At 43.0% G+C, this 13,845-nt stretch overlaps 1 protein-coding gene across 1 annotated transcript in view; it reads left to right on the forward strand.

Annotated features, from left to right (window-relative positions):
- Window positions 1-13,845, forward strand: part of LOC140198863 (histone H4 transcription factor) — a 56,299-nt gene that overhangs the window by 24,589 nt on the left and 17,865 nt on the right. Inside the window, exons 5-7 of the mRNA XM_072260030.1 lie at window positions 3,526-3,678; window positions 10,364-10,441; window positions 12,199-12,319. Of these exons, the coding sequence (XP_072116131.1) occupies window positions 3,526-3,678; window positions 10,364-10,441; window positions 12,199-12,319 (352 nt within the window). The remainder of the gene's footprint in view (window positions 1-3,525; window positions 3,679-10,363; window positions 10,442-12,198; window positions 12,320-13,845) is intronic.

Here is a 13,845-nt window from a genome sequence, read left to right on the forward strand (position 1 = left end):
CAGTTTAGAATACTGACTCTCGAAAGATCATTGCTTATGTCTCTACAATCTCTTCAACTACCTCTTTCAGAACCCTGGCATGTGGTCCATCTGGTCCAAGTGACTTAACTGCCTTTCAAATTCAGAATCGGAATCAGATTTAATATCCCAATATATGTCATGAAATTTCACCTTTTGAAGCTAGGTAGATGCTGGGGAGGCTAGTGCCCATGATGGAGCTGGCTGAGTTTACAACTTTCTACAGCTTTTTCTGATCCTGTGTAGTGGCCCCTCCATACCAGACGGTGATGTAACCAGTTAGAATGCTCTCCGTGGTACATCTGTAGAAATTTGCGAGTGTCTTTGACGTACCAATTTTCTTCAAACTCCAAATGAACTACAGCTACTGTCATGCCTCAATATGTTGGGCCCTGGATAGATCCTCAAAGATGTTGACACCCAGGAACTTGAAATTGCTCACCCTTTCCACTGCTGATCCCTTGATGAGGACAGGTGTTTGCTCCACCGACTTCCCCTTCCTGAAGTCCACAATCAGTTCCTTGGTCTTACTGATGTTGAGTGCAAGGTTGTTGCTGTGAAACCACTCAAGCAGCTGATCTATCTCGCTCCCGTATGCCACCTCATCACCATCTGAAATTCTGCCAACAATTGCTGTGTCACCAGCAAATTTATAGATGGCGTTTGAGCTATGCCTAGCCACACAGTCATGAGTCTACACGAGCGAGTAGAGCAGTGGGCTAAGCATGCATCCTCCACATGCGCCAGCGGTGATTGTGAGTGAGGAGGAGATATTTCTGATCTGCACGGACTGATGTGCTGATGAGAAAGTTAAGGACTGATTTGCAGAGGAAGGTATAGATGCCCAGATTTTGAGCTTTTTAATTAGAACTGGGCATATGTCTGAGTTTAACACTGAGCTGTAGTCAATAAACAGCAGCCTGACATAGATGTTACTCTTTTCCAGGTGATCTAAGGCTGAGTAGAGAACCAGTGAGGTTGTATATGCTGCAGTCCTATTGTGGTTATAGGCAAATTGCAGCATATTCAGATCATAGTTTAGGCAAGAATTGATTCTAGCCATTTCAACCTCTCAAAGTGCTTGAGGCAGTTCACTCTGCTGTTCTTGGGCTATCTCTTGGGTATGGTTATTGCCCTTTTGAAGCAAATGGGAACCTGTCTATGTCGCAGTGAGAGATTGAAGATGTTCATGAACACTCTCACCAGTTGGTTGGCACAGGGTTTCAGATCCCTACCAGGTACACCATCAGGGTCTGACATCGTCCTCTGAGACAGAGATCATAGGGTCACCGGATGCTGCAGGGATTCACATAGATATAGTTTTATTCTCCCTTTCAAGGTGTGCATAAAAGGCGTTGGGCTCATCTGGGAGCGAAGCATCACTGCCATTCATGATGTTTTGCTTTGTAGAAAGCAATGTTTGCACACCCTGCCAGAGCTGACATGCATCCAATTCTGTCTCTAGCCTCAATCGGACTTTCCAAACACCTTCTTCCTAGTAATAGCAACTACGTTCACTTCTGCCCCTGACACTTGAATTTCTGACATACTGTTCATGTTTTCCATGGTGAAGACTGATGCAAAATTCTTGTCAAGTTCTTCTGCCTCATTTGTTCCCCTTTATTACCTCTCCAGTGCCATTTTCCAGTTATCTCATATCTACACTCACCTCTCTTTTACTCTTTATATAATCTGAAAAAATGCTTTTGGTATTCTCTTTATATTATCGGTTAGCTTGCCTTCATATTTCATCTTTTCTCTCCTTATGACTTTTAGTTGCCTTGTGTTGGTTTTTAAAAGCTTCCCAATCCTCTAACTTTCTATTAATTTTGGCTATATTATCTGCTCCCTCTTTTGCTTTGATGCTGTCTTTGACTTTCCTTGTCACTCACAGTTGCATCATCCTCCCTTTAGAGTACTACTTCATCTTTGGGGTGTATGTATCCTGCACCTTCCAAGTTGCTCCCAGAAACTCCAGCCATTGCTGTTCTGCTGTCATCCCTGCTAGTGCTCCCTTCCAATCAACTTTGGTCAGCTCCTCTCTCATGCCTCTGTAATTCCCTTTACTCCACTGTTATACTGACAATTCTGACATTAGCTTCTCCATCTCAAACTGCAGGGTAATTTCCATCATATTATGATCACTGTCTATTAAGGGTTCCCTTACCTTAATAGTCAGCTGAAGGTCATGCAGCTGCAGCTCCAGTTTCTTAACATGATCTGTAAGTGATCTCAATAGACTTCATGCAGATATAGTCATCAAGGAGACTAGATCTCCTAGAGTTCCCACATCTCACACTAAGAACCATTCTCAAATTAGCTAGGTACTAATAGACAAAGAAAGGGGGGGGGGGGTAATCTTCCTAGAAACTTACTTAGAGCCTCCTCCTATTCTCACCAAAGACTGTTGATCCAAAGCCTGACCATGCCTACAATGGCTGCACTGCTTATACTTCGCTTCTTTTTATTGGCCTTTGCTGAGTTCATAGCTCCTAATAACATTAGGATTGAAGCCCACCAAGAGGTCCCAAGCTCTTTTCAGACCTTGCGCCACCTCACCAAACAAGTGACTGCTCATGAGTATCTCAAACAGCTGATCCACTGGGATTTTCATGCAGAACAGTCTCTAGAGTTTACAAAGAATGGTGCAAACAACAAGTGCATCCAGTGACTGACAGTTCTGTGGGTGGAAATGCTTTGTTAATGAGAGAGGACAGTGGAGTATGGCCGTATTGGTTCAAGCTGACAGGAATGCAAGAGTAATTCAAATAACCATGCACTGCAACAGTGGTGTGCAGAAGAGCATCTCTGAATGTAGAACATGTCGAACCTTGAAGTAGATGGCTACAGCAGCAGAAAAGACTACAAACATACACTTTGTGCCCGCTTTATTTGATATAGGGGATACCTAATAAAGTGCTCAACTCTTGTTGCTGAAAGATGGGATTCAGCAGGTAGAGCTTTTAGAATTAGCAATGACGAGGTAAGTAAGCTGGCCTTTTGTGTCATAAGCCAGCGATCCCCAACCACCGGGACGCAAACCCTGTGCTACTGGGCTGCGAGGGAACGATATGAGTCAGCTGCACTTTTCCTCATTCCCCATCACACACCGTTGAACTTGAACATAGTGAGAAAGTTGGCAACGCTAACTGTAAAAGACATGTTGAGGTGAGTTTAACCCTATTTCAACACCCCCACAACCCCCCGGTCGACGGGTCCGCAGTGCAATAAAGGTTGGGGACCCCTGTCAGAAGAAACACACACAAAATGCTGGAGGAACTCAGTAAGCCAGGCAGCATCTATGGAAAAGGGTACTCTTTTCTATAAATGCTGCCTGGCCTGCTGAGTTCCCATAGCATTTTGTGTGTGTTGCTTGGATTTCCAGCATCTGCAGATTTTCTCTGTTTTGTGTCAAAAATTTTCTTTGAGTATGTGAACACTTAAAAGAATGTATTTGTTCAATTATGAACGAACTATGCAGTATATTCTATTTTATGAATGTTCCAGGTTGTGGTGCTACATTCAAAATCAAGTTTAAACTTCGGGAGCATTTGCGGAGTCACACACAAGAGAAGGTTGCCTCGTGCCCCAACTGTGGAGGGATGTTTTCCAACAATACCAAGTTTTATGATCATGTTCGCAGGCAGACCTCGAATGAGCGTATGTAAAATTTTAGTAACATTTCTGATTGCTGTGCAATGACAAACATGCCTTCCAGAGAAAAATATGTGAACACAAAGTTGAGATTAGAAACACAATGGCTTTTTCAATATAATAAAAACATACTCTAACTCCATTAATTTTACACAATAAGATTACACAGGGTGTCAAATTTACTCACCTTTAATCAAGCTTACTCTTTCCTTGCTAAATGAGTTGGGTATAGATTGGTTTTCACAGACCTTGTCTTGATTATACATCTTGTGTCAGGCATTCTCTTCAGGAAAATTGAATGAGTGAGTACGTTGTTCCAGGTATTTTAATGTTTCCTAATGGTGAAGAAACTGAATACCATAAATTGACATAACTATCCATATATGTAAATCCTAATGTTTGTTGAATGTCTTAATAGGATTAGTTTTGTATTATTAAGTATAGATGGTGTTCTAAAAACTTTGTATACTAATTGGGATTACATAGGAACGTAGAAGCAAGAGTAGGTCATCTTTGAAGTCTGCTGCATGATCTGATGTAATAGTGGATGATCTGCTTCAAGCCTCATCTCTGATGGTGAGCATAGGATGCTGTTATAAAAGTGATCTTGTCTTTTGTTATAACAACCAAATATTCAGCATAGCAGTTAGTGCGACACTATTCCTGGGGCATCGGAGTTTGGAATTCAATTCTGGCATCATCTAGGAAAGTTTGTATGTTCTTCCAGTATGCACGTGCGTTTCCTCCAGATGTTCTGGTTTCTTCCCACAGTCTAAAGACCTACTGGTTAGTAGGTTATTGGTCAATATAAATTTGGATAGGGTTAAACTGGTGGGTTGCCGGGCAATGTGGCTCAGTGGTCCGAAAAACCTGTTCTGTGCTGTATTTCTAAATAAAATAAACAAAATTTGAAACAGGTGGTAGTTATATCACATAAATATAGCATCCTCTGCCTGTTACCACAAATCTAGTTTCCTTTACCTTTCTTAAAGGCACACAGCACACTATTTCCTTTGCATTTTGCAGTTCTATATGGAATTCATAACACTGAAGTGGGATAATAGGCCCACTACTCTATGCCAATGTTTGTGTTCCATATATTCCTTCTTGTCCCATTTGACTTCATTTTTTCTATCAGTGTAACTTTCTATTTCCTTATGTGCTTAAATATCAGTCTCTGCCATTTACATCTTCAGTTTCACATGGTAACAAGTTCCAAATTCTATTCATTACTAGACAACAGGGTGGCCTATTGGGGCACTCTTTAAGGAAAGGGTAGTGCAGTCTGATGTGACCAGAATGAACATTAAATTTTCCTGAATGCTGTTGGTATTGCTTTGCTTTGGAAACTGAAGTAGAAAACCTCAGTTTATTGAAGAAGAACGAAGCATAGCAAAGCAAATATAGCTGCTCCTCATTTAACGAAGTACGCTGTTGATGGCATCATTTCTGGCTTATCTGCCACGCTTGTGCCTCTCATTGTCATTCTGGAGATGTGCAGCCCTTTCATCCCCTGTCTCTTCTTGCATCTTTCTTTGCCCTGACTCTTTGATTCTGGAGTCGTGCGGCCCTGGTCTCATCCGATTCTTGTTCTCTCCCTTCCCTTTGCACATGGCATAATTAAGCTGACCATTTTTTTTTTTACCCTAATGCTGGATAGAAGATACGAAGCACTAACATCAAAGGATGCTGATTATTCTTGATGACATGGTTGGCGCTCTCCTAAATGGGCGTGATATAGTCACCGCTATCCTTTGACTGCAGCAAAGGGTTTTATGGGTGTCTTGAAGTACACCATTACAATAAGATTTAATTATCTCTTATTGATGGGTGGCAGTTAGACCTGTCCCAATCCTGCTCATGCTGATGGTGATTAGCAGAATGTGACCCCTTGAAATAGAGCTGCCCTGCCCTTTTGTTCCAGTAGGTGTCGCTGCTGAGGCTGGCCGTGCGCATGCGTTGGGCTGTTGCGTCCCGATTTCCATGATGGCCAATTGGGTCTCCGGTGAAAGCGGCTGATTTTAAAAAGCCAGTCGTGAGCAGTGAGGAAAACAGACCTTCCAGATCGGAGGAGGTGTGGCAGGTGGAGGAGTAAATGCGGGGATTGGCTGAGAAGTAGCGGCTGATTTAAAAAGCCGGTCGTGAGCATTGAGGAAAACAGACCTTCCAGGTTGGAGGAGGCGCGGCAGGTGAAGCTAATTCCTCAATTTATCAGTCAGTATAAACAAGGTTTGCTCTTGGGGAGCGGCCTTGTTGAGGGAAGTGCCTTGTGAGAAAAGTGCGAGTCTTTGGCTCGAGAGTCTTCGGCGAGGAGGCTGAGAGAGGAGACTACGCCACAGTTGGAGAGGGTGAGAAGTGGTGAAAAGGTGACCGCTAGGCTGATTCAGTGTGCTGCATGCATGATGTGGGAGGTCAGTGACACCGTTAGTGCCTCTGGCTCCTACACCTGCGGAAAATGTGTCCAGATTCAGCTTCTGAAGGACCGTGTTGCAGCACTGGAGAGGCAACTGGATGACCTTAGGTTCATCCGGGAAAACGAGAGTTTTCTGGACAGGACCTACAGTGAGGTCGTTACACCGAGGATACCAAAAGAGAGAAGGGGGGCGACGATGAGCAAGGAAAGGATGCTTGAAGTACAGGAGACCCCAGGGGATGTGCCTCTCGTAAACAGGTTCACCCTCTTGGAAGCTGTCGGGACAGAAGATGATGCCAGCCTGAGAGGCGGTCAGGTCTGCAAGTCAACAATTGGCGCTAAAGTAAAGCCGAGGAGACAGACGTCAGGCAGAGCCGTGGTAGTAGGGGAATCCATAGTGAGAGGTACAGAAAGGGGTTTCTGTGGCAACAGGTGAGATTTAAGGATAGTGTGTTGCCTCCCTGGTGCCGGGATCCAGGACGTCACGGACAGATTGCAGGGAATCCTCAAGAGTGAAGGTGAACATCCAGAAGTGGTGGTGCATGTCGGCACAAATGATGTGGGGAAGAAGAGGAAAGACATTCTACAGCGTGACTTCTGAGAACTCGGAAGAAGGCTGAAAAGCAGGACTTCCAGGGTGGTTATCTCCGGATTGCTTCCAGTTCCTCGTGCTGGAGTGGGCAAGAACAGGGAGATGATGGTTCTGAATGTGTGGCTGAGGAACTGGTGCAGGAAGCAAGGATTTACATTCTTGGACCACTGGGGTATGTTTCGGGGTAAGGATGAATTGTATAAAAGAGACGGGTTGCACCTTAATAAGCGGGGCACCAGCATTCTGGCAGGCAGGTTTGCCTCTGCAACAGGGGGTGTTTAAACTAAGTAGTGGGGGGGAGGGGACGAACTGGAAATATAAGGATGGAGATAAAGGGAAAATCAACAGAGCAGAAAGCTCAAGAAGGGATAGTACAGTATGGCCAAGTGAAATAGGAATTGATATGGGAGGTGAGGGAAGTAATGAATTGCAAGTATTATATATGAATGCACGGAGTATAAAAAATAAAGTAGATGAGCTTGAGACACAGTTGGAAATTGGTAAGTATGATGTTGTGGGAATAACAGAGACGTGGCTTCAAGTGGACAGGGCCTGGGAAATGAATATTCAAGGTATATGTCCTATCGAAAGGACAGACTGATGGGCAGAGGGGGTGGGGTGGCTCTGTTGGTGAGGAATGATATTCTGTCCCTTGCGAGGGGGGCCATAGAATCAGGAGACGTAGAGTCAGTATGGGTAGAACTGAGAAATTCTAAGGGTAGAAAGACCCTAATGGGAGTTATCTACAGGCCCCCAAACAGTAGTCTGGGTGTAGGGTGTAACTTGAATCAAGAGTTAAAATTGGCATGTCACAAAGGTAATGCTACAGTTGTTATGGGGGATTTCAACATGCAGGTAGACTGGAGGAATCAGGTTGGTACTGGACCCCAAGAAAGGGAGTTTGTGGAGTCCCTCCGAGATGGATTCTTAGAACAGCTTGTACTGCAGCCTACCAGAGAGAACGCAATTCTAGATTTAGTTTTGTGCAATGAACCGGATTTGATCAGGGACCTCGAGGTAAAGGAGCCATTAGGAGGTAGTGACCATATAATATGATAAGTTTTAATCTACAATTTAAGAGGGAGAAGGGAAACTCGGAAGTGTCCGTATTACAGTTGAACAAAGGGAACTATGGTGCTATGAGGGAGGAGCTGGCCAAAGTTCAATGGAACAATACCCTAGCAGGGATGACAGTGGAACAGCAATGGCAAGAGTTTCTGGGAATAATGCGGAAGGTGCAGGATCAGTTCGTTCCAAAGAGGAAGAAAGATCCTAAGGGGAGTAAGGGGAGGCCGTGGCCGACAAGGGAAGTAATGGACAGTATAAAAATAAAAGAGAAGAAGTATAACATAGCAAAGACGAGTGGGAAGCCGGGGGATTGGGAAACTTTTAAAGAGCAAAAGAAGGTAACTAAAAAGGCAATACCCGGAGAAAAAATGAGGTACAAAGGTAAACTAGCCAAGAATATAAAGGAGGATAGCAAAAGCTTCTTTAGGTATGTGAAAAGGAAAAAAATAGTTAAGACCAAAATTGGGCCCTTGAAGACAGAAATGGGTGAATTTATTATGGGGAATAAGGAAATGGCGGACGAGTTGAGCAGGTACTTTGGATCTGTCTTCATTAGGGAAGACACAAACAATTTCACAGATATAATAGTGGCCAAAGGACCTAGGGTAATGGATGAACTGAAGGAAATTTATATTAGGCAGGAAATGATGTTGGATAGACTGTTGGGTCTGAAGGCTGATAAATCCCTAAGACCTGATGGTCTGCATCCCAGGGTACTTAAGGAGGTGGCTTTAGAAATCGTGGACGCATTTTCCAATGTTCTATAAATTCAGGATCAGTTCCTGTGGATTGGAGGGTGGCTAATGTTGTCCCTCTCTTCAAGAAGGGAGGAAGAGAGAAAACGGAATTATAGACCAGTTAGCCTGACATCGGTGGTGGGAAAGATGTTGGAGTCAATTATAAAAGATGAAATTACGACACATCTAGATAGCAGTAACAGGATTGGTCCGAGTCAGCATGGATTTACGAAGGAGAAATCGTGCTTGACTAATCTTCTGGAATTTTTTGAGGATGTAACTATGAAAATGGACAAGGGAGAGCCAGTGGATGTAGTGTACCTGGACTTTCAGAAAGCCTTTGATAAAGTCCCACGTAGGAGATTAGTGGGCACAATTAGGGCACATGGTATTGGGGGCAGAGTACTGACATGGATTGAAAATTGGCTAGCTGACAGAAAACAAAGAGTAGGGATTAACGGGTCCCTTTCGGAATGGCAGGCGGTGACCAGTGGGGTACCGCAGGGTTCAGTGCTGGGACCGCAGCTGTTTACAATATATATTAATGATTTAGATGAGGGAATTAAAAGTAACATTAGCAAATTTGCCGATGACACAAAGCTGGGTGGCAGTAAGAAATGTGAGGAGGATGTTATGAGAATGCAGGGTGACTTGGACAGGCTGAGTGAGCAGGCAGATGCTGTTTAATGTGGATAAATGTGAGGTTATCCACTTTGGTGGTAAGAGCGGGAAGGCAGATTATTACCTAAATGGAGTCAAGTTAGGAGAAGGGGAAGTACGACGAGATCTAGCTGTTCTTGTACATCAGTCACTGAAAGCAAGCATGCAAGTACAGCAGGCAGTGAAGAAAGCTAATGGCATGCTGGTCTTCATAGCAAGGGGAATTGAGTATAAGAGCAAAGAGGTCCTTCTGCAGCTGTACAGGGCACTGGTGAGACCTGCAGTTTTGGTCTCCAAATTTGAGGAAAGACATTCTTGCTATTGAGGGAGTGCAGCGTAGGTTCACAAGGTTAATTCCCGGGATGGCGGGGCTGTCATATGTCGAAAGATTGGAGCGACTGGGCTTGTATACTCTGGAATTTAGAAGGCTGAGAGGGGATCTTATTGAAACATATAAGATTATTAAGGGATCAGACACGCTGGAGGCAGGAAGCATGTTCCTGCTGATGGGTGAGTCCAGAACCAGAGGCCACAGTTTAAGAATAAGGGGTAGGCCATTTAGAATGGAGTTGAGGAAAAACTTTTTCACCCAGAGAGTGGTGGATATATGGAATGCTCTGCCCCTGAAGGCTGTGGAGGCCAAGTCTCTGGATGCTTTCAAGAAAGAGATGGCTAGAGCTCTTAAAGATAGCGGAATCAAAGGTTATGGGGATAAGGCAGGAACTGGATACTGATTGTGGATGATCAGCCATGATCACAGTGAATGGTGGTGCTGGCTCGAGGGGCCAAATGGCCTACTCCTGCACCTATTGTCTATTGTCTGTTGATTTTTGGCGAAGGAGCAATTTTATATGAATATATAACCCTGAACTTTGCCTGCATTCTGTAAGTTAGCGCATTTTAATTCGATTGAGCCGAAAAAAAAGTGCCCCTGTACAGTTTGCGCTAATTGGATGTCACAAACAGACAAAGCATGAGAGTTTTAGTAGTCTATAGATAAGGGCATAAAAATATGAATTTATTTAAGTTTTTTGGTATTCCACCTAGTTCTGTTCCACAGATGGAGATATTTCCTGATATTAAAAACTGTAGGCCTCCTGTGATGGAGTGGCTAATTTTATCACAGGTGGAGCAGATAGCAAAGTCACAATGTTGAAAGGATTAGCTTTGAACTCCATTCAGATTTTCAGAATGTACTTAATTATTTCTGCTTGATTTTAGAGAAGACATTTTCCTGTCAACACTGTGACAAGCAGTTTGCAAATGAAAGACTGCTACGGGACCATGTGCGGAATCATGGTAAGTTGTATTACTGAGAAGGCAATGTGGGTTAATTCTATCGTGTACTCCCACGGGACAGTTGATGTTCATTTCATATGATGTGAATGAGTTGGTGTAATTTAAAGGTGATTTGGCGCACTGCATAGTTCTATAGAATTATCCACATTGACTCCTTTAGTAAGCCTTTATTAAGGAGCAAGGAACAAATTTGCTGGAGGAACTTAGCCAGCTGGGCATCATCTGTGGAGGGAGAAAGGAATTGTCAAAGCTTGGGGTCAACACCCTGTATCAGGACTGAGAGTGGAGAGGAAAAATAGCCAGTAAAGAGGAGGTGATGAGATGTGTTGGTGGGCAATAGGTGGATCAAGGAGGGATGAGAGATGATGGGCATAAGGAACCAATTGATGCAGTTGATAATGCATCAGGGGTGATTGATAAGTTTGTGGCCTAAGGTAGAAGAGATGAGTTATTAACTTCAAACTTTCTGCATAATCACTCAAAGAGTTGAACTGCATGTGATGAGAGCTATATAACTCATCTGCTTCTACCTTAGGCCACAAACTTATCAATCACCCCTGCTGTGGACACTTTCTGGAGGTCCAAGATCCGTATGCTCCACGACCGCTGGACTGTATGTAAATGTTGGAGGGGACTGTGTTGAAAAATAAATGAGCTAGGTTTTCTAAAATTGACTCCTCCTACCTTAAGCCACGAACTTATCAATCACCCCTCATAGTTATTGCCAAAGCATTCAAGGCTGCCAATATGAAAAAGATTTTCAGTTCTATTTCTCTTTTTTTTTTACCCTTTTGCAGCAATGTACAAAAGCAATGTGACATTGACAGGATCATCTGTTTAGTGAAGTTGTTTGAGGAAATAACATTACTCTTCAGATTCAGATTTATTTATCACATGTACAGTGAAATGGACCGTTTCCATTAATAACAAGCAAACCCAAGGTTGTGCTGGGGGCAGCGTGCAAGTGTTGCCACACATTCCAGCGCAAACATAGCAAACCCACAATGCTCAGCAGAACACAACAGGCAACAAAACAGCAACAGGAAAACAAGCCCCTCGCATGCACACACTCTTGCACTCTCTTCAAACAGAAAAGTGGTGCCTTGCGCACCTGATAAGACATTCAAGACTTTGGATTATCTTGTTCTAAATAAAGTGCAGGACTCCCCTGTTACTGCATTAAATGCTTTTTAAGGTTTAATGAATTCTTGTTACAAGATCTGATCTCATTACTTTTGATTGCATTGTGCAGTGAAGAAACTGGCCAAAATTTGCTATGTCTCCATTGTTCTGAATGCTTCAGAAGTAGATAATCTGCAAACTTTACACTATTATTTGCAACTAGCACTGAGAGAATAGAGGAGATGTGTGAAATTTGTATCACATGGTACTTTGTAAATTAAGTTTTACCAGACAAGTTCTTTCTATTATGAATGGGATACTGGCAGCCTCTTGGTTTATGGCGAATTAAATGTGCTCATTTATGGAAAGGTTAGAGGTGGAAGTGGGAAACACAAGGTTCTGCAGTGACACCATGCAATATTGCTGCAGAATGTTGATGGTTTTATTCTGCCATCTTTAACTGCTGCTATTCCTCTGTCTACCCCTATTGAATCTCAGATCCATTTTGGTAGTGATTAGCAGATTACTGCTAGACACTTTCACACAAAGAGTCAAAAAAGCTCAAAGTGAATTAAAGCAAATGCAAAATAAGAATTTTTTTATTTACTAGTTTAATCTATGTTTCTTTTTACCAGTGAACCAGTTCAAATGCCCACTATGTGATATGACCTGCACTACTTTCTCCTCGTTAAGGACCCATATCAAGTTCCGCCATTGTGATGAGAGGCCATATGGATGTGACTTCTGTGAAAACAGGTAACTGTTGTGGTAGTTGCTCAAATTTCTGCTGTAATACATAAGCTTTGATTGGTACTTAGCATACTGATTAGGTAGAGAACAGGGCTGACATTTGTGACAATCCCTGTAGAGAAAGTAAAAGGTTATAGCTATAAGATAAGAGTCAGTCCTTTCAACTGAGGTGTGTAGAAATTTCTTCTCTTGGAGCATAGTGAATAGTTGGAATTCTCTGCCCCTGAAGCTGGTGGAGGCCAGTTCTAAAATAGAGTGATAAATATTTGAAAGGTGCAGGAATTGAGGGTAATGGGAAACTGACCCAGATGGGGAGCTGAGACCCCATGGATCAGTCATGATCATATTTAATGGTGAGGGACTCATGAGAAGCCTGGTGGCCTACTTCTACTTCCATTTTCTTGTGTAAGATGCAGACTTTGTTTTATTCTATCTGTTGCATCCTTAGCCAATAACAAATTTCTCATAAATCTCATGAATTCTTTCCTCTCAGATAATCCCTCAGGATCAAGGATGGTTTCTATTCTATTCCTGCAGTTTTGAGATGGCTAATCAAGCCTTTGTGGGCTGGCAGACTCTGCCAGGAGGTGCTTGACAAGATGGTCAGATGTAAATATGGGGAGGTGGTGAGCTCATTTCACCACTTGCCTTGGTCACCTGCATACTCCTGGCAAAGGAGCTTCAGGTTCTTGGGATTAATCCCAAATGTTCCTTCATTGATTTCAGTAGTCATGGGCCAGTTGTTCCTAACAGCCAGTAGAGATGTTCAACTTTGGAAACATCGTTAGAGTAATACTAGCATTGATGAATTCCATTATCAATGTCTGCTTTCATTGAGAGCTGATTCTGAGATACAAGGTGGTCCTCATTTTTTTAGAATCTCATAATGGACCTTTATTATTGGACAGAAATGAGGAATGGGATCAAGTTTGTAGAGTACACTTGTTTTGTGGATTTTAAATGTAATATCACCTTTCAGTCATAGAGGAATATGAAGCCATACAGTATGGAACTAGGCTTTTGTACCCTCAGTGTCTATACCTCCCTAAAATAACCTTTTTTTTCTCCCTATTCTCAATCTTCTCCCACTTTGCTGATTTGGCTGTCAACCACAACACTAACAGCAATTTACAATAGCAAACTAACCCACCAATCAGCATGTCTACAGGATATGGGAGGAAAGCAGTGATTACGGAGCAAACTCAAGCAATCACAGAGAGTACTCAGAGTCAGGAGTGATCAGAGACAACTATGCTAACTGCCAACTCCTAGGCATTGCATCGGCACAGAAATGACTTGGAGCTGAACTTTGATTGCACATACTCATATGTGCAAGCTCATCCAAATATTGGAGCTCAGTGATTAAGGTTGGAGTGAACCTCGGAGATCTGAATGTCTCGCATTTCTCCAGTTCAGTCTTGTATGGACCCAATGTACTACAGACATGTACATCCCTACCCTGGAAGTTATAAATGAGGTTAAGGAGGGCTGTTGTCAACATATCTTCAGATAAATACTGTGGATACGTTGTT

The sequence above is a fragment of the Mobula birostris genome, chromosome 6 (assembly GCF_030028105.1).
Source record: "Mobula birostris isolate sMobBir1 chromosome 6, sMobBir1.hap1, whole genome shotgun sequence".
Taxonomy (NCBI): Eukaryota; Metazoa; Chordata; class Chondrichthyes; order Myliobatiformes; family Myliobatidae; genus Mobula; species Mobula birostris.